General features: G+C 36.2%; 1 protein-coding gene across 5 annotated transcripts in view; it reads right to left on the reverse strand.

Moving 5' to 3' along the window:
• Nucleotides 1–27,622, reverse strand: part of NF1 (neurofibromin 1) — a 284,759-nt gene that overhangs the window by 134,724 nt on the left and 122,413 nt on the right. For all 5 annotated transcript variants that reach the window (XM_003280199.2, XM_030800221.1, XM_003280198.2 and 2 more), the window contains 17 exons: nt 25,646–25,780; nt 21,137–21,250; nt 18,557–18,636; nt 16,923–17,046; nt 15,240–15,395; nt 13,819–14,068; nt 13,218–13,291; nt 12,901–12,984; nt 11,044–11,484; nt 10,537–10,676; nt 10,113–10,235; nt 9,573–9,656; nt 8,325–8,441; nt 7,646–7,827; nt 7,314–7,525; nt 4,753–4,914; nt 4,505–4,608 (listed from right to left, as the gene is read on the reverse strand). In XM_003280199.2, the coding sequence (XP_003280247.1) occupies nt 4,505–4,608; nt 4,753–4,914; nt 7,314–7,525; nt 7,646–7,827; nt 8,325–8,441; nt 9,573–9,656; nt 10,113–10,235; nt 10,537–10,676; nt 11,044–11,484; nt 12,901–12,984; nt 13,218–13,291; nt 13,819–14,068; nt 15,240–15,395; nt 16,923–17,046; nt 18,557–18,636; nt 21,137–21,250; nt 25,646–25,780 (2,582 nt within the window). The remainder of the gene's footprint in view (nt 1–4,504; nt 4,609–4,752; nt 4,915–7,313; nt 7,526–7,645; nt 7,828–8,324; nt 8,442–9,572; nt 9,657–10,112; nt 10,236–10,536; nt 10,677–11,043; nt 11,485–12,900; nt 12,985–13,217; nt 13,292–13,818; nt 14,069–15,239; nt 15,396–16,922; nt 17,047–18,556; nt 18,637–21,136; nt 21,251–25,645; nt 25,781–27,622) is intronic.

Here is a 27,622-nt window from a genome sequence, read left to right on the forward strand (position 1 = left end):
GTGTCCGTCCACAGAAGAATGGATAAAGAAACTGTGGTACATATACACAACGGAGTACTATTCAGACACAAAACATGAGATTCCTGTCATTTGCAACAGCATGGATGGAACTGGAGGTTATGATGTTAAGTGAAATAAGCCAGGCAAAGAAATACAACATCGTACGCTCTCTTATTTGTGGAAGCTAAAAAAATTAAAACAATTGAACTCCTGGAGATAGAGAGTAGAATGATAGTTACCCAGAGGCTGGGAAGTGTAGTGGGGGGTGGGGAAGGGGAGACCGGGGATGGTTAATGTGTACAAAAGTATATAAATAAGATCTGGTTATTTGATAGCATAAGGTGACTACAGTCAACGAGAACTTATTGTACATTTAAAAATCACTGAAAGAGTATAACTGGATTGTTTGTAACATAAAGAAACGATAGGCCAGGCATGGTGGCTGACGCCTGTAATCCCAGCACTTTGGGAGGCCAAGACAGGCGGCTCACCTGAGGTCAGGAGGTCAAGACTAGCCTGGCCAACATTGTGAAACCCCGTCTCTACTAAAAATACAAAAATTAGCCGGGCATGGTGGTGGGCACCTGTAATCCCAGCTACCTGGGAGGCTGAGGCAAGGAGAATTGCTTGAACATGGGAGGCGGAGGTTGCAGTGAGCCAAGATAGTGCCACTGCATTCCAGCCTGGGCGACAAGAGTGAAACTCTGTCTCAAAAAAGAAAAAAGAAGAGATCAATGCTTGAGGTGATGGACACCCCATTTACCCTGAAGTGATTATTACACATTGTATGTCTGTATCAAAATATTTCATGTACCCCATAAATATAAACACCTACTATGTACCCACGAAAAATAAAAATTAAAAAATAAAAAGATCTAGCTTTGCGTTTCATTATTTTTTTCCTATTTTTAATTTCATTGATTTCTGATTTCTGCCCCCCCCCCCAACCCATCTTGCTTTAGGTATTGCTCTTTGTATAGTTTTCTAAGGTGAGAGCTCAGATAATTCATTTTAGATTTTCTTTTCTAACATACACATTTAACACTGCTAAGCAACTGCTTTTATTAAACCCCACAAATTTTGACAAGATGTATTTTCATTTTCATTTATTCTTCTGTTTGTCTTTGCATTTCAGTTTGGGAAGTTTCTCTTGATATAACTACAAATTCACCGACTGTTTCTTCAGTGGTGCCCAGACTACTGATAAGCCCACCAAAGGAATTCTCCCTGTTACAGCTTTTTTCTCTAGCATTCTCTTTTGATTCTTTCTTAGTTTCCATGTCTCTGCATACATGACCCATCTGTTCTTACACACTGTCCATTTTCCATTAAAGCCCTTAGCATATTAGTTATTTTAAACTCACAGTTTGACAATTTCAAAATTCCAATACATCTTGCCACATCTGAGTCTGATTCTGATGCTTACTTTGTCTCCTCAGACTGATTTTTCATTTTTGTTAGCATGTGTTGTAATGTTTTGTTGAAAGCCAGACAAGATGTATTGGGTCATAGGAACTGAGGTAAATTGGACTTTAGCGTGAGGCATTCTGTTAATCTGCCTAGAAGTCAGGTTATGTTTAATGTTTGCTGTAACTGTAGGTGCCCATTTCCTCTAGTGCTCTTATTTCTGTCTCTTTTGTTGTCCCTGGGTTTCCCCCTGTTAACTGGGATATTGGGGAAGGGAAATACTCTATAATCTGATTATAACTCCATTGTTTTATTGGGCCAAATTCCTTAAAGTGTGGCCTTCAAAGAGTTTCTTTTCTTTTCTTTTTTTTTTTTTAGACAGAGTCTTGCTCTGTTGCCCAGGCTGGAGTGCAGTGGCGCAAATCTCGGCTCACTGCAACCTCCACCTCCCGGGTTCAAGCGACTCTCCTGCCTCAGCCTCCTGGTAGCTGGGACTACAGGCACGTGCAACCACACCCAGCTAATTTTTTGTATTTTTAGTAAAGACGGGGTTTCACCACGTTAGCCAGTATGGTCTCGATCTCCTCATTTCGTGATCTGCCCACCTCAGCCTCCCAAAGTGCTGGGATTACAGATGTGAGCCACCAGGCCGGACTCAAAAGAGTTTCTTAGCCTTTTTTCTCCTCTTCTTACAGAAACGCTAGAGGGGGCTGGAGGTGGCTAACTTCTAAGTCAAATAAAGCTCTGGTAAAGTAATTTCTCCTGAGGGCAAATCTTTGCTAGGGATAACAGAACACTGTGGTCATATTTAAAAATGGCTACTTTTCCCCTTGCCCTGCCCAAAGCATGAAGGGATTTTTCTCCTATCTTCACCATGAGAGCCTGGTGAGGCTTCTGGAGGTAAAACTCACAAAAGTGCAGGGGTCCCTGCAAGACTAGGCCCCCAGGAGTTTTAACTCTCTAGGTACTCCATGCTCAGCCTCCAGCAATTCATCAATTATGATTTAAGCTTTCCCACCAGTTACTGGCTCCAGCAGCTTCTTCTCCTGGTAAACTGATTCTCTGTATTTACCTGTCTCTCCAGTTTTTGGAGTGGACTTAAATTCTCTGATGGATCTAAGAGCTGCTGATTTTCAGTTTTTTAGCTTTTTTCATGTTGTGAACACGTGAGTGTTGACTTTCAAGCTCTTGACATGTCAGAGTGGGCCTCAGTTTGATTTTAAGCAACCTGAGTATATTGTTTGCCATCTAGTTCTCTTATCTGGACCACAGCACTTTGTATAGTAAATTTATTTGAAGCAGCTGGTTCACACTCTAAGTAATTCTTTAACCTTTAGAAAGTAAAATTGCTTAATAATAAGATTCAGTAAAATTGTAGGGCACAAAATTAACATAAAAATCAGTAATAATGTATTATGTACACTTGAAAATTGCGAAAAAAAAAAGTAGACATGAGAAGTTGTCAAGAAAAAAACTGAAAGTGCTTAATGGCAAGAAAATACAAGGCTTTACAAAATATTGCTTTGGCCAGGCGTGGTGGATCACATCTGTAATCCCAGCACTTTGGGAGGCCACAGCATGTGGATCTCTTTAGTCTAGGAGTTTGAGACCAGCCTGGGCAACATGGCAAAACCTCATCTCTACCGAAATACAAAAATTTTGTATTTGCGTGGTGGTGCATGCCTGTAATCCCAGCTACTTGGGAGGCTGAGATGGGAGGATCACTTGAGTCCTGCACGGGAAGATTGCAGTGAACCGAGATGGTACCACCGCACTCCAGCCTGGGTGACAGAGTGAGACCCCATCTCAAAAAATAAGAAGTAAATAAAAATTTAAAAATTACTTTTAAGTTTTTAACTATTTTAACAAAAATTGGCTTAGTGCTGGAGTTCTGAATAGATATTACAGTTGATACTTAGGCAAATGCAGAGTCAAAAATATCAACTGATACACAGTTGCTAAATAATAATTATTTAGGAAGAACAATCATCAAGAAGCTCTGAACTTAAAAGTAAAAAATAAAGTCCTAACTGAAAGACAGACAAGAACATCTTAACATGTGGCTTAGAAAAAGCAAGCATGATATTCAGTTAAAATTCATTCACTTAACAAATATTTATAAAATGTTCGCTATACAGCAGACACCATGCTAAATACTCATGGAAGGATATAAAGATGTAAAAATGTAAAAGAGCAAACAGTCTACAGGAGAGAGAAACTCATAAATCGTCCCAATTGTTACAATGGTGGTGCGCAGCACAAAGCATATTTCTTTGTTCGTGGGTAGTACCTGGTAACAGGCAGAGAAAGCTTCACAGAAATGATGGTTTAAACTGCACTCTGGGCTGGGCATGGTGGCTCACACCTGTAATCCCAGTACTTTTGGAGGCCAGGGCAGGAGGATCACCTGAGGTCAGGAGTTTGAGACCAGCCTGGCCAACATGGTGAAACACCGTCTCTACTAAAAATACAAAAAAAAAAAAAAAAAAAAAAAATTAGCTGGGCCTGGTGGCACACACGTGTAATCCCAGCTACTCAGGAGGCTGAGGCAGGAGAATCACACGAACCTGGGAGGCAGAGGTTGCAGTGAGCCGAGACTGTGCCAGTGCACTCCAGCCTGAATGGCAGAGTGAGACTCTGTCTCAAATTTTAAAAAAAAATGACAAATAAACTGCACCCTGCATTACCTATTAACCTCTTTCCCTTCTCCTAAGTCACTCCTCATCAGTGAGTTAGATGAAGGAGAAGAAGTGAGTTAGAAAAAGAGTATGCATGCAAGTGACTGTGTATGCATAGTATGCATTACCATGAATATGTAAATGCATGGAAAAAGGACAGGGGAACAGACTTAACTAGTAACAGTCTCCGGAGGTGGAAGTCAAAGACACCTTTCTCTAGTTTGTCCCTGGATCTAAGGCAAATAAAAAAAAAGGATACCTTAAAAAAAATTACAGATATCATTAAAGAAACATGTATTTGTATATAACTTTTATAATTAAAAACTAATTTAAATGATCAAGGGGAGAAGGTGCCTTGCTTCACGCAGTGTTAGTTAAAAAAAAAAAAAAGAGCAGTTCTATGTGAAAAGATGACAAACCTCGTAGGATCCACTTCAAAGCTAACATGTTGCCAATCAGAGGATGTGATCACGATTCGTAATAAAGGATCCAGGAGTTTTTGTAGATAGGTAGCACCATATACCTATAGAAATGCATGAGTAGGAGTTTATTATACCTGCTCCATATATTTTAGCTTAAAAGAAGACAATCAGCCCTGCACATTCTGTACATATCATTACTTGACATACCTCAGCATACACACGCACACAAAATGAATGATACAAACCTTGAAACAGAATGTCATTATTTTACTGGCCAAGCTGTTGCCTCGGAAGAGAGTCTGCATGGAGTCTGCCAATTCTACCTCTTTAGAAAACATGTTCCAGAGCAGTTGGTAGAGTAAATGCCGAGAATCAAACAGAGTAACCAGAACTCGAGCTAGTTCATCCTGAGAACAAAACAAAATCAGGTTAGTGGAAACAATCCATTTTTATTCTTAGGTAGAAGCTAAAGAGTAGCAAAAATGTAAACCCAAAGTTGACAACCACTTGCTAAATTCAGGCAAATGGTGACTGGTTAATATTTATCCTGAGATTGGCTGGGCGCGGTGGCTCACGCTTGTAATCCCAGCACTTTGGGAGGCCGAGGCGGGCGGATCACGAGGTCAGGAGATCGAGACCATGGTGAAACCCCGTCTCTACTAAAAAATACAAAAAATTAGCCGGGCGTGGTGGCGGGCGCCTGTAGTCCCAGCTACTCGGAGAGGCTGAGGCAGGAGAATGGCGTGAACCCGGGAGGCGGAGCTTGCAGTGAGCCGAGATTGAGCCACTGCACTCCAGCCTGGGCAACAGAGCGATACTCCGTCTCAAAAAAAAAAATAAAAAAAAATAAAAAAAATAAAAATAAAAAAAAAAAAATAAGGATGAGGGCTGAAATTTCTATCTGTTACCTAAATGACATCCTTTATAACTCTCTGTAGTAAAACAGTTTGGGGTACACTCAAGAAAAAATGATCTAATGGTAAATCACTGTTTAATCACATGATAAGAAGAAATTTATAGAGAATAGGGGTAGCCATAAAAAGATGCCTCAATCCTCAAGCAGTAACAACAAAGGCCAGGATCATGGCCCATAGCTCTCTAATTCTTGCCTGATCCCAGGATTACAATAATGTGGTAGGTGAGATCTGGCCTAACAGAAAATTCCTTCTCAAAGTCATTTAATATAAAACTCAACGAATTAAAGCTACTTGAACTTAACTGATTCTTTTTTTTTTTTTTTTTTTTTTTTTTCCTTTTTTTTTGAGACGGAGTCTCGCTCTGTCGCCCAGGCTGGAGTGCAGTGGCGTGATCTCGGCTCACTGTAACCCTCCGGGGTTCACGCCATTCTCCTGCCTCAGCCTCCCAAGTAGCTGGGACTACTGGCGCCTGCCACCACTCCCAGCTAATTTTTTTTGTATTTTTTTAGTAGAGACAGGGTTTCATGGTGTTAGCCAGGATGGTCTCGATCTCCTGACCTTGTGATCCACCCGCCTCGGCCTCCCAAAGTGCTGGGATTACAGGCATGAGCCACCACACCCGGCCCTTAACTGATTCTTTATTTAAAAAATTACTGAGTATTTTCAGTGCTAATTATAGTTAGATGCTAATAAGATAATTCAGAATATCCATCTTCAAAACATTTGAACATTTGTGAACTAATTTTAGGCTTCAAGGAGGTTTCAATAATGTGGGGCTGTTGCTAATCAATGAGTATAAAATTTCAGTCATACAAGGTAAGTTCTAGAGATCTGCTGTGCAGCATTGTGCCTACAGACAGCAATACTGTATTACACACTTAAAAATCTGTTAGAGGGTAGATCTCATGCTAGGTGTTCTCACCAAAATAAAATACCAGAGGAGAAGCATTTCAGGTGGTGGCAGCAGCAAGGGTGCTCTAAAGCAGAAATAAGTCTAACAAGGAGGGACAGAAAGATAGCTGGTGTGGCTGTGGTGAACAAGAAGGAAAATAGCACAAAATGATGTTAGAGATGAGGTAGGGCCCAGATCAGGTAGAGCCTTGTAGGACAGGATAAGGAGTTTGAATTTTACTTTAAGTACAGGTATAACAAATACAGATTTGTTAACAAGGACAGATTACCTTATTAGTCATAATTTACTATAACTGATATCAGTTTTGGTACACTAAAAAGCAAATAGCCTTTTTTTTTTATTATACTTTAGGTTTTAGGGTACATGTGCACAATGTGCAGGTTTGTTACATATGTATCCTTTTAACACTGGAAAGGAACAACAACCCTTCTCAACGTTTTAGCATGTATTAAGAATGATGTGATTTTAGGAAAATTTTTCATTAAATTAAGAGAGGGACCTAATAGCCATATGATGCTTTCAGTGTTTAAAATAAGCAATATAATATCAAATGCAAATACAGTGCTTAAATTTTTAAAAAAATTGTATAAGGCATTATGGGGAAAAGAATAGCAAATTGGAGGTAGTAAACAGGCACAAATCATGGATTCCAATTCCAGCGTTGCAACAGCTAACTAAAATTAGGTTTAACCTAATTACCTTATCAAATATATGAAGACACCAGAGTAGATCAGTGATTTTTAATCAGTGTTTAAATGGAATTTTTTAGTAGGATGAAATGATATAGAACACTAGCAAGGTCTAGTGGTGCCAACCACTTCCCTACAGCTGAAAAATCACCTAACTAAACATCTAAGATTTCTTCTGGCCCTAAAATGTTATCAATTCATTCAACAAACATTTATTGAACAAATATATTCTGAAGGATTTGCTATGTGCCAGACACTTTTCTTCCCCGCTTACTCTGTGCACTTACCCACTGAGAACAAGGAACCACATTGGCCAGAGCCATCGCTATAGGGAGTTCTCCTTGATCACCCATCATTGTGACCAGTTCCACCAATCTCTCAAACCGATCGGCCAATACCGTTTCTGCAAGTGTGTCAAATTCTGTGCCTTGTTGAAGGATTTTTGTCAGAACTTCCATAAATGTAGCTCTTGTCTGGAGATCCTTGTGGTAACCTAAGCCTAACGTGGACAAACAGATGCAAATTTACTAACATGGCCTTGCTGAAGTAATTTTTGCTTCTCTTACATGCCAGTTCTCTAGGTTTTGTATTTCTATATGAAACTTTCATTTGATCTCACCTATGGAGTGCATGAGACCACTGTCTACGTTGGCATTGAGTAAGTTTGACATTGCAAGGACTGTACAGTGCCTCAGTGATGCCAGCCTCCGAGACATGCCACGTTTCCTGCCACCTGTTTGTGCACTTTCATCTTCAACTTCACTGCAGTCATTCAAAAGGTTCATAAATAATGTGAAGTATCTGAGAAATGAAAAGACTGACCTTTACATAGTGAAGGCCGTTATCAACTAGAAAGCTAACCAGACATTCCAAAACAATCATATGTGCATGTTGTGACTGGCCCTGGGTTAACTGTTGCCCTCCTCTCTCGGGATAATCACCCAGGGTGGCTTATTATGAAGTGTGCTATGTTGGACATGATTTTACCTGATATAGCCTAGTATACCTTTCATAACATAAGCATCAAATAGATGCAATGTTACCTGGTAAATGTGTCACTTTTAATGTTAGTACATAAAATTAGTGATCCAAACAGCTTAGACAATGTCACTTTTGTAAATGACTTAATGAAGCAATCTGGGTTTTATTATAAGCAAAATTTCACTGATCATATTATTTTCTTTAAAAAAATCACAAAACACAGTTATTTTCCTATCCTAGTCCTGTCATGGGGATTATTTCTTTGCTTTTTTTGTGTGGTGGGGGGCTTTATTTGCTTTTTGGTGACTGAAATTTACTTAAGAAATAACTGTGATTTGGCTTCCATCAATTCCACACCATCTCCTTCTTCAGGCTGCAGAGGGAGACCAGCTAGAAGGGAAACTACTGCTTCCATGCTTGCCTGGTCCAAATCTCTGGAAAAAAAAAAAATTTAGAGACCATAAATCTTTCAGGTTCTTTCACTTCCCCTCAAATAAACCTCTTACTAACAGATATAAGCCTTAGGAACTACCTATTTCATTAAACAAATTATTAGAACAACCCAAATAATTTGAGTTAATATGCAGATACCAGAATACAAAATCATCTCAAATGGGGAGAAGGTAATACTTGCTTTCTACAAAGTAATCTTGGCAAAATGGCTACCTTAAATCAGAAGCATGTACAATGGGCCCTCTGTATCAGTGAGTTCTATATCCATGGATTCAACCACCCACAGGTTGAAAATATTTGGGGGAAAAAAAAGTAGGGTTTCATCTATACTCAACAGGTACACAGTTTTTGTTGTTGTTATTCCCTAAACAATATGGTATAACAACTATTTATATAACATATATATTGTATTAGATAATATAAGTAATCTAAAGATAATTAAAAATATATGGGAGGATGTGTATAGTTTATATGCAAATACTATGACATCTTATGTCATCTGTGGATTTTAGTGTTCATGGGAGTGAGATGTGGGCAGGGGTTTGGGGAGTGGTTCCTGGAACCAATCCCTGACAGATACTGAGAGAAGACTGTATTATAAAGCTAGCCTTGGTCAAAGAAACATATGTGAATGCTTATTATACAGTCCATAGTGTTTAATCACTTTCTGATATGTGTCAATAAGTATCATTAAAGCAGACTTGATTACTTCCTTTTTTTCTGTCTCTGGTGCTTGAATCAGGAAATCAATTATTTCTTACAAAGATTCAACACAATGAGTTCCTCAAATAATACCTTTATCTATCTAATCATAACACAAATGCAATCTGAGGCTTTATGTATCTTATTTCCCAATAACTGTAGACTATTGTTCATAAACTGACAACACTAACTTCCCAAACATATCGCTCTTTCACATTTATTTTTACTGAAAGTCTATCAGTCAAAAAAAAAGCAGTAATAAAGATTAGTGTCTTTACATATTTCAAACACAAAAGTTTGACATCTAAAAAGTTTAAATACACATAAAATACAAGTATAAAGCTGTAATTAAGTAGTTATAATTCTCACAGTAAAACCCACTAATACTTGAAGGTCATTCTCTTTTTTACCTTGTAAGACATTTTACATCATCATCTGCTGCTTGGTTTGATGTTCCCATAACCCAGTCTGTTAGGTATTCTACCATCTTATTCCTATAGAATGGTGGAGAAAAGAGAAACAACAAACAATTTTTTTGAAGCCACACACACCTTTAGTCACGTAAGATTTCTTATAGTGCAAATAATTTGCCAGATAACCTAAGTGACATGATGACTTTATAAAAGAGATATTGCTATCACAGACATAAAAGCCAGAAGGGAACAAGCAACATGGATATTTATCCTCCATCATGGCCCTTAGTTACGGTATCAGATTGGAAACAGAATCAAATTCTTAGCTCAAGTATAGCACAGTTTTAGAAAAAGGGAGCATTGTCACAGGCACAAAGCTTAGGGAAATTTGAGAAGAGATGTACAGAAAAACAAAATGTAAATTGCTCTCTTTTCATGTCCTCCTTTCTACCAATAACCGCATATCTACTCTTTTTCTGTACTTCATTGGACATATTAAGATTTACAAGACCCTACCTTGCTCTTTTGAGAACTCACCTAAATTTCATCTCTTGACAAAATGAGAGGTCATCTCTCCTTGCCATCATTACTTCAACTAATTGACACAGTTTCGTTTTTATTTGAATTGCATGGACCATATTCCCAAGCACACGAACATACCTATATAGACATAGAAACAATAAAAAAATTATCAGATATAGACAAAAGAGAAAGCATTCAAAATACTTTAGTCATCAAGTAAAACGAATTAAATGTAAGTTTGAAAACAATAAGATATTTATTTAGAAAAGAACATATACAACTTCTGGTTACCTTACTGTCACACTCTAGTTCGTGTGCAGTAAAGAATGGCAAATTATTTTATCAATTACTACCAATATCAGTGTGTAAGAGGTTTTTCTTATCTCTTTTTTTTTTTATCTCTTAAAATGTTTCTGCTACATTTCAGTAGAATGCTTACCTGACCAGATTTAACATCATTGTTTCAATGCTAGCTTGCCCTAGATGTTCAGAGCTGCCTTCAGTATGATTATCTAGCAAGTTCTTCATTATAGCTATGGTTTGTTCTACAAATTGAGTATTGGTATCAGTCAATAAAACCTAAAGAAAGAACAAATATATTAATGATTTGCCATCAATGCCCAGGAGACAGCCCCCTTAGAGAGATGAAACTGACTGACAGAAACACACGGAATAAGTGCACCCACAGGCACAGAGCCAAATAAGCATACAGATATACGCAGACACTCGTACCCATACACAGGGCACGTACACCCTCAGGCACACATACACACTAGAGTTCCTAAGAAGCAAGGTGACCCCTACATTGAGATGACTCTTCTTTCTGCAATTTTTTGGAAATTTTTAAAAACTGTGAGTACCTAATTTAAATAATCTGAAAGAAAAAGGCTTATTTCAAACAAGTCACTATTCATAGGGAAAGGTGAAAAATAAGAGAACACTTTACCTGTCCTTGGGAGTCAAAAAACTTGCTGATGGTATTCTTCAATTTGTTAAATAGCATTGGATACAGAGCAGGACTCAATTCTAGACCCACCAGATCCTTAACATTGGTCCGTATTTGAAGTCCCACTTTCTCATGGTTACACACCATTAAGGACAACAGCCGATCCATAAATTTGCTGACAGGTGTATCTGCGTTTCCCTCTGAGGACATCACTGAAATCATAGAACCCTTACGTTCACTGACTGGACCCATGGGTGGGCTATAGGTTGCCAGGCCAGAATTGCTTCTCTGCTGGAGGCACACTCCCCCAAGGGCACAAAGGAAGCCAGTCATGTTGATCCATTCCTGTAGGGAGTCTGTGTCAGACAAATCTATGGATCCTCCTCCACTCACATGGGACATTCGCCTCTTAACAATGGTCTTGTGAAGGCTTTCAGCAGCCTAAACACAAAATTTTTGTGCAAAGCATGAATTAAACCTTAACTAGTTGAGACTTAACAAATTATGCTTTATCCAACATTTCTTCCATGACAAAAGTACAAAAAATGTAAAAAATACATTAAAATCAACCCCTAAAATTACCACATACATTTTTAAAGAGCCACTGATTTATTTTTATCATACATTAATATAATCACCCGAGTATCAAATTTCTTTTAAAAAGTTTTGATTTCACATGGATGAACCTTGGAAACATCATGCTAAGTGAAAGAAGCTAATCACAAAAGCCCACATGTTCTATAATTCCATTTACAGAAAATATCCAGAATAGGCAAATCTACAGAGACAGAAAGTAGATTCGTGGTTGCCTAGGGCTAGAGAAGTTGGGGGAAGAGAGGCAAGAAATTGGGTGGGGGGTTGTTAGAGGCAGAGATAGCTAAAGGGTACAGGCTGTTTTTCTCAATTGATGAAATTGTTCTAAAACTTGATTGCGGTGATGGTTGCACAACTCTGTGAATATATTAAAAACAGTCACTGAATTGGACACTTTAAATGGGTGAATTGTATGGTATGTAATTATATAAAACAGTTATCCCCCCAAAAGCTTTCATTCTAAAGCTACATGTCCCCTCCAAATAAAGGTATTAGGTACACACATTTGCTTCGTAAAAATATAACTTTTTTCTATTGTAATTAAGCATGACAAAAAAACCATGGAGGAATAACCAGTTTTTATAAATCACCTAATAATGAGAGCAATATGAACGTTACAAATCAAATACACACAAACACTAACTGATCATTAATTTCCAAAGTAACAGATAATAGTCAATAGTAATAGTTGAATGAACTGTCCACATTTTAAAATTTCATTTACTCTATGGGTTCAATCTACTGCCTAAGACATTCCTTAATTAGAATACCTAACAAAATAGCAAAATGAGTTGTTTCCATGTTAATTTTTCTCTACCTCTGTTGCTCCTTTTCTGAAAATTCTGTGAAACACCCTGATGAAGGGAGAAAGAGCAAGAAAAGGTAAAGAAATGGTCTCCGCAACAAACAGTCTCTAGCAGTGCTGCCCAGTATTTCTGTGATGACGGGAACATTTTCTCTCTCTGCTGTCCAATAGAGTAAGTAATTGTCATATGTGGCTACTGGTACTGGCAATGTGGCTACTATATGGTTGAGGAACTAAATTTTATTTAATTTTAATTATGTTAAAATTTAAGTTAAATAGTCACACATAGCTAGTGGCTACCATATTACAAAGTACAGGTCTAGATAAACCACAACTAAGTATCAGTCTTCAGACAACTATATGTTTACTTTACTGAGCGACTCATGAAAGATTATCAAAGTGAAGTACATATATTTAGCAGATCAGTTAATAGACAAAAGTCAACTTTACAAACTTACCTGGCCATCTTCCATTTTGGCTTTTGGATAGTTAAGGATTAGTTTTGTTGCTTGTTCCCATTTTGCATGTGTATCTTCCCAAGCCTAAAATGAAGGCAATTATTACTTGAAAGCAACTTTAAGTCTAGAGCTAAACATCAATCAGCTACAGCCAAGTTTCAAACTTGATGTATATTAAATACTCAGATATTATACTTGTAATATGCACATATCTTGGATTTACTTCAAAAGCTATTCCTGATCACACATATGTAACAAGAGGCTTCCAAATTGAGGGTGGGCGCCTGGGAGGGGTGTTTCTGTTGCTAAGGGCATACCTCAGTGTTTCCTGCAGTGGGATGCTCAATGCGCCTCAGCAGTGCCATCACTCTTTTCTGAAGTGCTGCTCTTCCTAAGCAAATACAACAGCAAATCAAGTTACTGCACTTAGAGCCCTGCCTGCCAATGGAGAACCTGATAAACCCCACCCAAAAGGAGTAGGAAGAGCAGAGCAAATGCTTCAAATGATAAAGCCAAAAACTTCCTTTCACTAACCTCACAGGAAAGGTACTTATCTCGGACTCTACAATGTCCACAGAATAAAATAGCTATTCCCACCTATAATTTACTCAAAACATATGCCAATGTTTGTAAAACTTCACTATCTACAACTTAGGCAGAGTAAATTACATAATCATAACTGATAGTAACATATACTGCCAGTTATTTTTAAAATGTATAGCATATTAACAACTCAGTGGAAGATTAACAATTTATTTCAAATGCTTTTTATCTTACTTTGTTCAGAAAAGGATTTCAAGTAAGCTACTTGAATTTCCCCTGTAAACTTACAAAGTAGTGACCTTAGATACATTCTCACAATCAGATGCCATGTGCTTTGAGGCAGACTGAGTAAAAAAAACCACTATTCACATTTACCTGTTGACATCATATTGCTGACGGAGGCAAACTCCATGAATGTGTTATAGTTGGGCAAGAGGTTATGCACTGACACTTCATCCACCCCACACCGGATATCTGCTTCCTCACAGAGGTGGCGGAAACAGGACATAGCAACCAGAACAGCTTCAGTGTCAGGGTTCCACAGAAACATGTACAGGGCCACTTCTAGTTTGGTCTGGGCTTGTCGGCAAATCGGGGGGGTTCCGCTGCATCCTGCTGCACTATCCTGAGAGTCAAGGGTGGAAGACATATATTTGCAACTGGGGTAGCTTTATGTATAAAATCTAACAATGCAATAAACTGTGCGTGCGTGTGTGTGTGTGTGTGTCTCAGCATACAATAACTCACAAGAGCTTTTTCCTTTAATCATTATAGGAATTTTTCAAACCCCAAAATATCTTGTCCAAATGAGAAATTAGATTATCTGGACCAACATAATGCTACTATCTGTTCAATTTCAAATCAAATAGATATTATCCTATTCCAGATTCCAGAAATGTAAACTGATTCTAACATGGACAGGTAAACACCATAACGTAAATCCACTGCAGTAACGATATAATGTACCTCCCAGTCAATTAGAAATGACAAAAAAAGAGGAAGTAACAGGAAATTCTATCTACTGGCTATAGGGAAGTAATAATATAAGTACACTGCAGCACTCATTGAAACAAGGGCATAAACAAGAACTAAATATTGCTGTAGAAGATATACTTGATTCTGAATTACTTATTCTCCAAACACGAAACGGAGAAAACAATTGAATTAATAAATGCAAATTCTACAAGTAAAACAGACAATAGTAACTACCATACTGCTTAGGTGTTTTCTCCTTAACAAGGCTGTATTAAAAATTAGGAATGAAAAAAGTTTTGGTTTGGAAAATAAACTCTTCTGTAATGATCTGATATTTTCACTTGAAATATGATTTATATTTAAAAGAAATTATACACACAAACACAAATCACAGAAACACTTATCTTTAACATGAAGCAAAATACTTTGTTTTTATCCCTGTAAATCTGTACCTTTGTTAGCTGGTACAAATTCTATACTTCTGTAGTATGAATGGGTTTTTTATGGAGTGGAGGTTTATAATAATTATAATTATCAGATATAGCTTGTAAGTGTCAAGTGCTATTTACACATCCTTTTATTTAACCCTCTTTAACAACTCTGGGGCAGGAACTATTACTGTCCCCATTTTAAAGTTGAGGAACTGAGGAACAAGGATGTTAAGAACTTGCCCAAAGTTCCACAAAAAGCAGTAACAGAACTAGATTCTAAGCAGTTTTTCACTATTACACTATTATTACCTAGATGAAATTTACCAAAGTTCATTCAGAAAGCAAACAGAGTACATAAAATGATACAGGAAAAGTACAGAAGAAGCTGACCATAGAGGAGTTCCCTTTTCCCTTCCGGAGAGAGGCTCCAGGAGTACGTAGTAATTCTTCATGATCCATGGACATTTGACTGGTATTTCCACTAGAAGGAATATCACATCCTACCCCGTAAAAAAGGAGAAAGTGACAGGAACTTCTATCTGCCTGCTAGAAAAAATAAATAAATAAGCTTTACTGAAGCACTGACAACCAAGAGGAATAAACACTTATTTGAGTTGTCTTCCTGTTTGAGACTCTCCTAAAAAACCTCTCGTCTCAATCTCTATGCCCCAGCTTGAAGGAGATTCACTAGAAACCCATTAGAACAAGTAAGGTTTACTTAATGTCTTTAAAATTTCTTTCAGTTTCCCATTCTCTAAATCATAAGAAACAGTAGATGCTACAAATATAAATTAAGTCTAACATAAACATGAGTAAAACATCAACAATGTAAATCTACTGTATGAAAACTGTAATTCGATCTCAATGACAAAGATTTTTTTTCCGTAAGATTGTATACTGTGCCATGTTGGGATAACCAGAAATTGGCTCTTGAGATTAAGTTCTTCTGGACCAGTAATCAACCCTGGTATGTATATACACCAAGTATGTCACAAGAGTGACGTGCCTACCAGGGCACTATGAATTCATTACTGGATTCCTCATACTCGCATTCTGGAGATTATACCATAGGCAAGGCCATGAAAGTCTGAAGTCTAATCTCTTTCTGTATCTTTGGAATAATGGCAAATTCTACTACATTAACACATCAAATAAGCCACATGTGAATAAACCCACTTCACCATCAGTCTATTTCTAAACAGAGACAATTTATTAATAACAAGCTGTAAAATACTGAACAGGATATGAGTTTCATACATTTAAGGTTTTTCACAGCTATGCTTCTAGTACCAGATAAAAACTCATTAAATCAAGTACTCCGAAAACTAGGCCTAACAGAATTCCTAAATTGATTAATTATAGAAACTATATGTTAAAAGAAATTTAAGGCTCTTCTCTATCTTCCACAACCTCACCACGTTTCAATAGTTCAGAATCAAAACATTTCACTCCACCCCAACGAGTAAGTCTCCTGATATTTTCAAGAGGTGAAACTCTTATTGGAGGAATAGAAATAAATCTAGATTGAGGACCCTCAACTGTTTCCCTTTGCTTCTTGATAGATAATTCTCTGGACTAGTTCAGCCATGAGATCTAGGTCTTTACGATTTCTCAAAGCTATGATTCTAGAACTGGACAAAAACTCATTAAATCAAGTACTCCCAAATCTACGCCATAATAGAATTCTTAAATTATAGAAGCTATATGTTAAAATAAATTTTATGTATGAATTACGTCTTATGTATGAACTTGAGAGTAAAGATAGAATATGCTCCTCAAGCTACTTTGGTTATAGCAGTCCCCACTTTTCCTAGGCCTGCCCCATAGAGACCTATTTAACTCAACTAGAACTAGAATTCATCAACAGTGTGGTTGTAAGGCCAAAGCCTCAGAATAATTTTTAAAATGCTGATTTGCCAGCCATTGTCCTCTGCACATATATTTCCTTTTGAGAACGTTGGGAGGAAGGAGGAGCTGAAATAGAACCTAATTTGGCTATAAAACACTTTCTTAATCTCTCACCATTACCATTCCAAATATTCTTCCATTTTTTAAATATGTCATTTTGCTTACCTTATTTTTAAGAAGAAATTTATTCCTGCAGATCAATATTTCCCGCAACCACTTGAGAATTTCTGTGCTACTAAGCATTTGATGACTAGTTAATTTCTTGCAGATGTAAAAAAGCATTTGTGAGCTGCAGTAACATAAAGTCCATTGTTACTAGCATCATCAATAACCTAATGCAGATATAACCAGACATAAGAATGGCATTCTCCCATAATGAATACAAGTTTAGAGAAGCTTAGTTTTTCTTGTAAGGTTTTAGAGAAACAGTTACCAAAGTGTCAACAGCATTATAATCAAAGGAAATAAGTCTACAGGTTATAGAAAAAAAGCAAGGATTTATTTATAAGCCCCCTATGTTTCATTAAACTCCCAGTGCTTCTATCCATGTATCTCATCTTTGCAGTAGACATAAGAAGAAACAATAAACCACACGCACAGCAGAAACTGCCTATAAACCCAGTGCTCCACAGTGGGGGTCTGCAAGCTACCATCCACAGGCCAAACCTAGCCTATCACTTGCTATTGTAAATATAAAATTTTAGTTAAACACAGCCACGCCCATTCATTCACATGTCTGTGGCCACTTTCATGCTCCAAAGGCAGAACTGAATGCTTATGACAGAAACTATGACCCACAAAGCCTAAAATATTTACTATCTGGCCTTTTAGAGAAAAGTTTCCTGATCCCTACTCCAGAGCTGCACTGTCTAACATGGTAGCCACTAGCCAGCCACGCATGGCTATTGAGCACTTTAAGTGTGGCTTGTTCAAATTGAGATGTGCTGTAAGTATAAAAGACACACCAAAGTTTGAAGACTTTATTAAAAAAAGAGAATGAAATGTCATTAATAACTTTTATATTGATTACATGTTGAAATTATAGATAATATACACCGGGTTAAACAAAACATTATTACAATTAATTTTACCTGCTTCTTTTTACTCTTTAATGTAGTAAGTAAAAAACTTTAACATATGGGGTTCTCATTATATTACTAGTGGACAGCACTACTCTAGAGTAAGGTTTAATTCAGCTGCCAAGTAACTTAGCACACCCATTCTTATAAGATAATGGCAAACTTGATGTTTACACATTTACATTTTCCTCAGTGTGGTGACTTCATGCTCATTAAAATGTAATGATTTATATAATCTAGGAAGTAGACCACAATATTCTGTATATATTTTTTTCTTCTAAGCAGGTGTCCATTATTAATTCATTCATCGAAAGCACTGGTATTACAGAAAGTTTATGAAACATCAGTTCAAAAAACTGAAAAAAAAAAGTATTGTTACAAAATTTTATCATTCTAGGCTTATAACTACGAAAATCTATTAAAAATACAGTAGTAACCACATTGAAATCTGAAAAAAGTAATATACCAAACAACAGTACTTGTGTTAGGGTGACAAAATTTAGCACTATTCTTAAAATTTATTTTCTAAATTGCTATGATACTTTTTCTTACAGTTAAAACAAGAAATTCTAATAATTTGAAGTCAAATAAAATACAAAACCATAAAACCTTTGGAAGTATAAGTTTTACAATGTACTAAGTACTACAGAGTTAATATTTCAAGACAAAAATACAAAATAAAATTTAAAAGTTGAATTTAGAAAATAAAAGTACATATACCTAATCTCCCAAAATGTTTCTACAGGAGCATCAGGATTCCACAAATCAATGCTATCTAACTGATGAAGAACCAGCAGAGCCTGAATTTTTTAAAAAAGAGAAAGACAAAGAGAAGACTCACTCAAACATTTTTGGTAAACATAACACTGGGGTACTTATTTTATAAATGCTAAGAAATTGAGCTCTTTCATTTGTAGTTTCAATATATAGTAAAAGATAAAAAGAGAGAAACTCTGGTGAACACAAACCTCTAGGGAATAACACAGAATGAAATCATTTTATTCCCATCATTCTGACTCTAACTGGCATGTACATACAAAGCTAAATGATGAATTTGGAACAATATATAACTGTAAAAACTGCTTTAAGAAACAAACAAAATAATTTCAATAGATATTAAAGAACTCTATGAAACAAAAAGTTAATCCCCAAGTAAGAAGGCTTGCCAAAATTAATACACACAGCAAAAGATAAGTAAAAACTGTCTCACTTGCCACAAAGTCTCTTGTAACAGAAAAGAGCAATTATTTTTCAAAATCAAGAGAGAGGAAGCAAAATGATTCTGTATTTCATAGCAGATTATCCATTCTAAAGTATTTCAATTGACCACAGAACTGAAATTGGAATCTGGCTCAGAGAACATTAACAGGAATTAAGTAATTCATTTATAATATATAACATATAAATAGATTATTACATAAATTAAAACCATCAAAGATATAAAAAAACACAAACTCTTCCTTTGAACTGATCCTATCTTAACTTCAATTCTACAATCCCAATTCACATTCCTCCCACCACTCCTCTAACCCCAACCCAGCAGACACTGTGAAGCTCTGGACATTTCTTTCAGTCCTTGGTCAACATATCAACATTTAAAGGCCAGACCCATATTATCTTATTTCAAACATTTTTATTGTAATTACTTTGAGATATTTAATGAAAATTGCAATTTATTGTGAGAATCTTAAAAAGCTATATAATTTATAGCTCTCATATCAAGGAAAAACAACACAAAATTCAATTTTGCTACTATTGTACAAAAACTTGGTACAATCTACTGGCACTAGTTTTTTTAAGTGACAAATTCTCTATATTTTTGTTTGATAAAACTTTAAAAATATATATTGAAAGAAAATGTGTTAGCCTTTTCCAGGCTTTAATTTTCTTTTCATATTGCCTTCTTTTTTTTGTATTTTCCACGTTTTAACAAAGCCACAAATGCAGTATACTCACTTGACATTTCATATTTTTCCATATTGCTGTGTGATCTATATAAGTTTTAATAAATGTTTAACAGCTCGCCAAGTTAAAATACCATTCTCATTACTGAATATTAACCCATTCTCCTCCCAGTAAATAAAGCTCTCTTAATATTCTCCTATTATAATTAAGAGCAATAAGTACCTATGTGTGCAGCTTTTCCCTTTTGAGTTATATTCATAAGATTTTTAAAGTCACAGAAATTGAATTATTTGTATAAAAAAAAGAAATGTTTGTATAGCTCCTGCCAAATAGCCTTCCAAAAAGACTACAAGAAATCTATCAATTTACGGGACCAATAGCAATGTACACAAATGGAAGCAATGATTACGTAATAAGTGCTAAAATATTTTTATAAACATTTTTACAGTATGTACATTAGGATGGCTACAATCAAAAAGACATTATAACAAGTGTTAGCAAGGACGCAGAAATATTAAACCTTCATATGTTGTTACTGGGAATATAAAATGATACAGCTGCTTCAGAAAAAGAGTTTGACAGTTCCTCAAAAGTTCAACAGAGTTACCACATGACTTAGCAGTTCCACTCCTATATACTTAAGAGATATGTCCACATATAGACTTTTACACAAATGTTCATAGCAGCATTATTTGTAATAGCCAAAAAGTAGAAACAACACCAAACGTCCACCAACTGATAACTAGATGGACAAAACAGGTCCATATAATTAAATATTTGGCAATAAAAACAAAGAAAATAGTGATTCATACCACAACATAAATGAACCTTGAAAGCACTGAGTCAAGGTAGCCAGACATAAAAGGCCACATATTTTATGATTCTATTTATATGAAATATCTAAAACAAGCAAATCCATAGAGACAGAAAATAGATTAGTAGTTGGTAGGGATGAGGGAATGGGGAGTCAAGTTTCTTTCTGGGGTGATAAAAATGTTATGGATTAGAGAGTAGTGATAGTTGCACAACTGTGTGAATAAGAACTACTTAAAATGGCCAAATTGAGGGTATGTGAATTATGTCTCAATTTAAAAATCAGTATTTTTAATATTTAATAAAAATATTTTTAAAAATTTTAAAGTCAATTGCAATTAGAAAATCTTGAACTATTTTATTAAGCATCAGAATTTGTACAATGTTATTGCTATGTGATATAAAGCAAGTAAACCCCTTCTTTCTCCATGGAGTTTTATAAAACAATGTATAGACATAAACATACCATTCCCAGAAATGACATCTATCTATTACTCATAGAAACCACACACCAAAGGAACATCATGAATGTACATAGTTACAACCTTTCCTTCAAGAACCTGGAATTCATTTTCCCCTTACCTCCATTGCTTCCTGAGCAATCTCTGGCATGTGTGACTGAGGGACCAGTTGGACGAGTCCTGTAATTAATTCTGCTGTACTGCCTTGGGTTTCGGGACCCTGTTTTCTTGGATTCTGCAAGGAAAAAAAGGAAACTTCAATTAAAAAAAATAAATAAATCGACAGAGATCAGAAGGAGGAAGAAATAGACAGTGACTGCTAAAGGTACCAAGTTTCTTTTAGGGGTGATAACAATGTTCTAGAACTAGGCCGGACGCAGCGGTTCACGCCTGTAAGCCCAGGACTTTGGGAGGTAGTGGTGGGTGGATCACCTGAAGTCAGGAGTTTGAGACCAGCCTGACCAATATGGTGAAATCCTATCTCTACTAAAAATACAAAAATTAGCCGAGCGTGGTGGCATGCGCCTGTGGTCCCAGCCACTTGGGAGGCTGAGGCAGGAGAATCGCCTGAAGCTGGGAGGCGGTGGTTGCAGTGAGCCGAGATTGCACCACTGCACTCCAGCCTGGGTGGCAGAGCGAGACTCCATCTGAAAAAAAAAAAAAAAAAAAGAAATAAAAAGTTCTAGAATTACATAGTGGTAATGTTTGCAGAACCTTGTAAATATACTGAAAACAACTGAATTGTAAACTTTAAGATGGTGAATTTTATGGTATGTGGGTATGATATTTTTATCTCAATAAAATAAAAATTTTATTAAATCAAAACTTCTTTTGTTAGGGACTCTTTTAATCCACATCTATACTTGTTCATTAATGTGAATAATGTCCAGGGAAACTCCTAATGAAAACAAAAACCACTAATTCCCATTAAAAATTACATCAACAATATGAGGAATAATTTTTTTTCCAACAATAGTAAACTGGCTAAAGAACGTATCTCTGGTTTGGAACTTACTGGTTTTGAGCTTATACATGATTGTGATCAAAGGTAAAGGATATACATGTTGGATAAGGACGGCATGACTATCCTGTACAGCCCTCTTGACCCATACAAAGGTCCTGCCAAAATCCACACAGCTGGTAACAAAGCAAAGGCTAGAATTCACATCGGCAGATACCCATACTTCGGTCCTTTTCATCGTGGAAAAATATAGTGTACTAAGCAAAGAAAATTGACGTTATGTATAAATGTGAATGCCTACTTTTTTTTTTTTTTTTTTTCAAACGGAGTGCAATGGCGCGAGATCTCAGCTCACTGCAACCTCTGCCTCCTGGGTTCAACCGATTCTCCTGCCTCAGCCTCCCGAGTAGCTGGGATTACAGGCATGCACCACCATGTCTGGTTAATTTTTGCATTATTATTAGAGATGGGGTTTCACCATGTTGGCCAGGCTGGTCTCGAACTCCTGACCTCAGGTGATCCACCTGCCTCAGCCTCCCAACATGCTGGGATTACAGATGTGAGCGACCACGCTCTGCCGAATGCCTACCTATTTAGAGACTAATATGTTTCTTTTAACTTGGAAGCATATATTTGCACTTCAAGAATATATGGTTAGGCCAGGCATGGTGGCTCATGCCTGTAATCCCAGCACTTTGGGAGGCCAAGGCGGGCGGATTGCTTGAGGTCAGGAGTTCGAGACCAGCCTGGCCAACATGGAGAAACCCCATCTCTCCTAAAAGTACAAAAATTAGCCGGCATGGTGGCGGGTGCTTGTAATCTCAGCTACCGGGGAAGCTGAGGCAGGAGAATCACCTGAACCCAGAAGGCAGAGGTTGCAGTGAGCTGACATTACACCACTGCACTCCAGCCTGGGCAACATAGTGAGACTCTGTCTCAAAAAAAAAAAAAAAAAAAGAATATATGAAGCCAATGCAACTTGTGTCCCATATTTTATTTTGCTAACTACAGATTTTAACCCATTATAATGACTAAGGTAAGCCCTCACTGCAATATATTTGTAATTCAAAACTGTTAGCTTATTTTCTGACATTCATATAAATTCATCCAAAACCAAATCATTTTCATTGAATGCCAAAGACACAACAATGAAAAAGAGATGTGTTTCCCATCCTCCATGAGCATGTAGTCTCATGGGGGAAGATACATCAATAAAATAATCAGATCAACAAGTATAAAAATGCAAATCACATAAGAGCTATTAAGGTACATGCTGCTATGACAGCCTATAACATGGAAAAGTGTCCTAATCAGTGAGGCTTCCTTAGTGCAGTGACAATAGCTTAGAATGAGTAGGAATTACTATGTGAAGAGTAAGCAGATTCTAGGCAGAGGGAAAAGCAACTGCAAGGGAGGTATGAAGGCATGTGGTTAGAAAGACTGAAAGGAAGACCATCACGAATAAAGGAAGACAAAAAATGTAATGCTACATGTGGAAGAAATGGTAGATGGGAGAAAGATTTTGCACGACCCTGTAGATCTATTTGGAGTTTGGTCTTCATAAGCAAGAGCAATTTCAACTAAAAGGTTTCAAGCTGAGAGGGGGCATAATAAGATTTGCTTTTTAAAGAGACTGCCATAACTTCAGTGTGGAGAAATGATCAGGGGAATCTAAGAAACGATGCAAGCTGAGTAATTAGGAGGCTTGAGAAATTGAGAGTACTAAAATGGAAGACAAAATCTTATTACTTTAAAAATACCATGATTGAGACCATTTAATAATTATTCCTACATTCCTCCTAAATTACTGACTCAGAATTTTTATGTAAAAGACAAAATGGTCAAATATTTACAACGAATCTTCTATTTTAATGTACTTATGGTTACTTTGAGAAAACTTACTAACCACTAGATGGCAGTAAAGCAAATAATTTCCATTTTAAATGATCCTTGGAAAACGGCAAGTTTTGCTTAAATTCTTCTTGAAACAACATTTAGCAGAAAAGGCATTGGTGAGCTTGGTGCCTGCTTTAAATGTGAATTATCGCCATGTAAACAGAGTACTGCTAGTACTATGTGACCTTCATGATGAAATAATGCCACAAATAGCTTGTAACACATAACAAAGGAATGAAGAGAAGGGGAACTTCATTTTTTTATAGAGTTTCACTGACAGGTTTTATGGAATTTTTTCATGCCAAAGATCTGTTTATTCTAATTAGACTTTCAAACTTGAATGGGTTTTCAGGGTTAAAGTATCACAGGCCTTCTTTTGGGGTCACTGATCCTTTGGGAATGTTCCTTCTTCTCTCTACTCTCCAAGAAAAATTACTCATAAATACACATTTTTAAAAAATTCATGAAGTTTCATAGAACTCTTGGAATCATAGGCATGTAGTTACAAACTCCCTGTATTACAGTAATTTGAAAAATATGCCACCAAAATCGAAAGCACCTTAACACTTTTTAAAAAGCCAGTTACTGAGCAAAGTGATAAGAAACCTTGCTTGATGCTGCTCTCCAGGGACTGAAGAAGCTCAACAAAGGTTAAACATATCATCCTATGAAAGACACAATATAGAACTATTACATTTGGTTCATTAATATTAGCGTTAAACTGTATCTTATTAATAGCAATAATAGCTAACATTTATTCAGTGCTTATTATGCACCAGGCATTGTTCCTAAAGCATTGTATGTACTATTTCAATTTTCCTAACAGTATCTCTGAGACAGGAATTATTATGATCCCGATATATCAGATGAGAAAACTAAGGCATAGAAAGATTAAATAGTCATCCAAATCACATAGCTAGTAAGGAGTCTCCAGCATCCATGCTGTTAATCACTTCACTATGACTCATTTTTATTACTTGCGTTGTTCCTAATTACTCTGTGTACCAGAGTGATGTTCTCAGAAATTTAATATCATCTGAGGCAATAAGAGTAGTTATGACAATAACTGACTACTAGCCAGGCACAGTGGCTCATGCCTGTAATCACAGCACTTGGGGAGGCCGAGGCTGGAGGATGGCTTGAGGCCAGGAGTTTGAAGGCAGTGAGCCATCACTGCTCCACTGCTCTCTAGCTTGGGAAGCAGAGTGAGACCCTGTCTCAAAATAATAATAATAATGATAATCACAATAATTCATTTACTAACCACACCCATTTTCACCTCATTCTTTTTCCAATACAGTATTTGTAGGCAGAGCCAATGATAACAGAAAGCTGATAACATGAAGAAAGGGGGATAGAAAAGCTAAATTGGCAAAAGCAACTGGAGATTTTTTAAACCAACAGTGTAGATGTAGACAGCACTGTGATCGATGGTCACTTCTATCCCCCATACCAGGATTATACCTGAATAATATATAACCTAGTAATAGGATGAGAACAGAGATCTCATCAAAGTATGTTAGTTTAATGATAGGGAAATTAAGAATAAAGAGAAATGTTAAGAAATGATAAGGGCAATTAAGAATCTGATCTAATTATATTAGTATTCATTATACACTAGTTTTCTTAGAGATGTCTTAGTTTTCAGATACAATCAGAGAGGATCAGTAAGTGCTCTTGAGCTAAAAAATTATCCTCAAGGTCTTGGCATTTCAGCTAAACCAAATTAACTTAGTGTGATAATTTTGAGACATTTCATAAAAAAATACTTACACAAAGCAAGAGCTTTGGATCTGCATGAATTAGTTTCACCATGGACAAGAGAAGATACTTATAGCTTCTTGTCTCCAGGTCTGTAGGTTTTTCTTTAAATTTAAGGCTTGTTACTTTTTCTTTAAATGTAAGACTCTAAAAACAAAACAAAAACATGGTATCAGACATAAGACTCGGATAATAGCTATCCAACCTTTTAAAAGAAATTTATTATTAAAAAACTTTGAAAAAAGCTATTTTTTATACTACCAAATGTGTGGTATAAGTAGAAACACTCAATAGTAAGCATAAGGTCAGTATTATTAAGCTTAACAAAACAATGAAAATCGTTTTTGCACCATTTATATTATTTTTTAATCAATCTAACAAAACAATGAAAATCTATTACAATACTAAAAGCTTAGTATCAGGTTGTAAAACATCTACGTAAAAAACTATTTTCTAAAATGTAAAAACATAAGGGAAAAAATATTTGGTCTATAGTTCTCACAAATATACACACTGGGTAATTCATTTAACAAACAGTCCCCAGACATACATACAAGTATTTCATAGACTCTACATTATCAATTGTAAGATGCATCATTATTTGATGTCCCAAAAGGAATGAAAAACTGCTGTCAATTGTAAGACACCATTTAAAATAAGATACATTCCCAATTTTAGAGAAGAGTAAAAATAAGTGCTTCTTAGAATTAATGAAATATGTTATGTAGGCAATCTTTGTATTTACTAGTTTAATTGTAAAATTTGCTTTTTCCTTCGACGGCACTCCACCTCTTTTAAGTTACAGAATGCATGCATTTTGCCTGAAGAACATTCGTAAAACAGAAAGAACTCTGAGAAAGGTAAACTTACAGAAAATATGTCTCAATTATAGAGACATACGATGAACTAAAATAATTATAGATGTTTTTCAACCAAAAATCCAACAATTATATTCTAGAGCTAATATCACCTATTATTATAAAACATTTCCTTCCTTTTTCCCTTGAAAAGAACACAAAACTATCTGATTTTGACATGAATGCCTTTATGTAAACATATATATAATATAGAAATAATAGACTGCGTACCAACTGTGGACCCATAACACAAATGTCCAAGTAAACAGGCTGTCTTTCAAAGTTAAGAAGCAGACATGCATATCTACAACACAAATGAACTATCCTCAATGTTTAAGTGAAATATGCATTTGTTATTATATCCAAGAACACCGAAGGGTTTTAGTCCTCAGGGGGGAAGAATAGCTATTTAATGCACACATTTATACTCAAGAATGTCACTACAGAAGAGAAACAGCAAAACTTCCAAATAGTTTGCTTTTATAACTGCCCCCGACCCCAAAGCAAATGTTTTATTAAATGATTTAATAAATTCTGGTTTTAATGTTTGTTCTCTTTCAACTGTATTTTTTTCCTCACTCTAAGTTGAGGTGTTTCACCTTAGATCAAGCTGAAACTTTGATTAAACAAATTTATTTACTTTGATGTAACTAAGTGTAACTATCAAATGGCTCTTCCCTGATGCAGCCATTGCACAGGCACACAAGATCAGAGAACAATTAGCAGGTATCAGAATTTTTCCTTAAGAATCATTTCCAAAAAAAGTAAATAGTCATATGCCACATAACAACATTTCAGTCAATGATAGACAATACGTAACATAGCTGAAAAATTCCTATCACTTAGTGACATAGCCACCATGATGTCCAAGCACAATGCATTATTGTTTGTAGTGATGCTGGTGTAAACAAACCTTCACTTCTAGTCATATAAAAAAAAGTATAGCACATACAATTATGTATAGTATACAATACTTGATGAGAATAAATAACTGTTACTGGTTTATGTATTTATTATAATATACTTTTTTTTTGAGACCAAGTCTCACTTTGTTGCCGAGGCTGGAGTGCAGTGGCGCAATCTTGGCTCACTGCAACCTCTGCCTCCCGGGTTCAGGCAATTCTCCTGCCTC

This window comes from Nomascus leucogenys, chromosome 19, assembly GCF_006542625.1.
Source record: "Nomascus leucogenys isolate Asia chromosome 19, Asia_NLE_v1, whole genome shotgun sequence".
NCBI lineage: Eukaryota > Metazoa > Chordata > Mammalia > Primates > Hylobatidae > Nomascus > Nomascus leucogenys.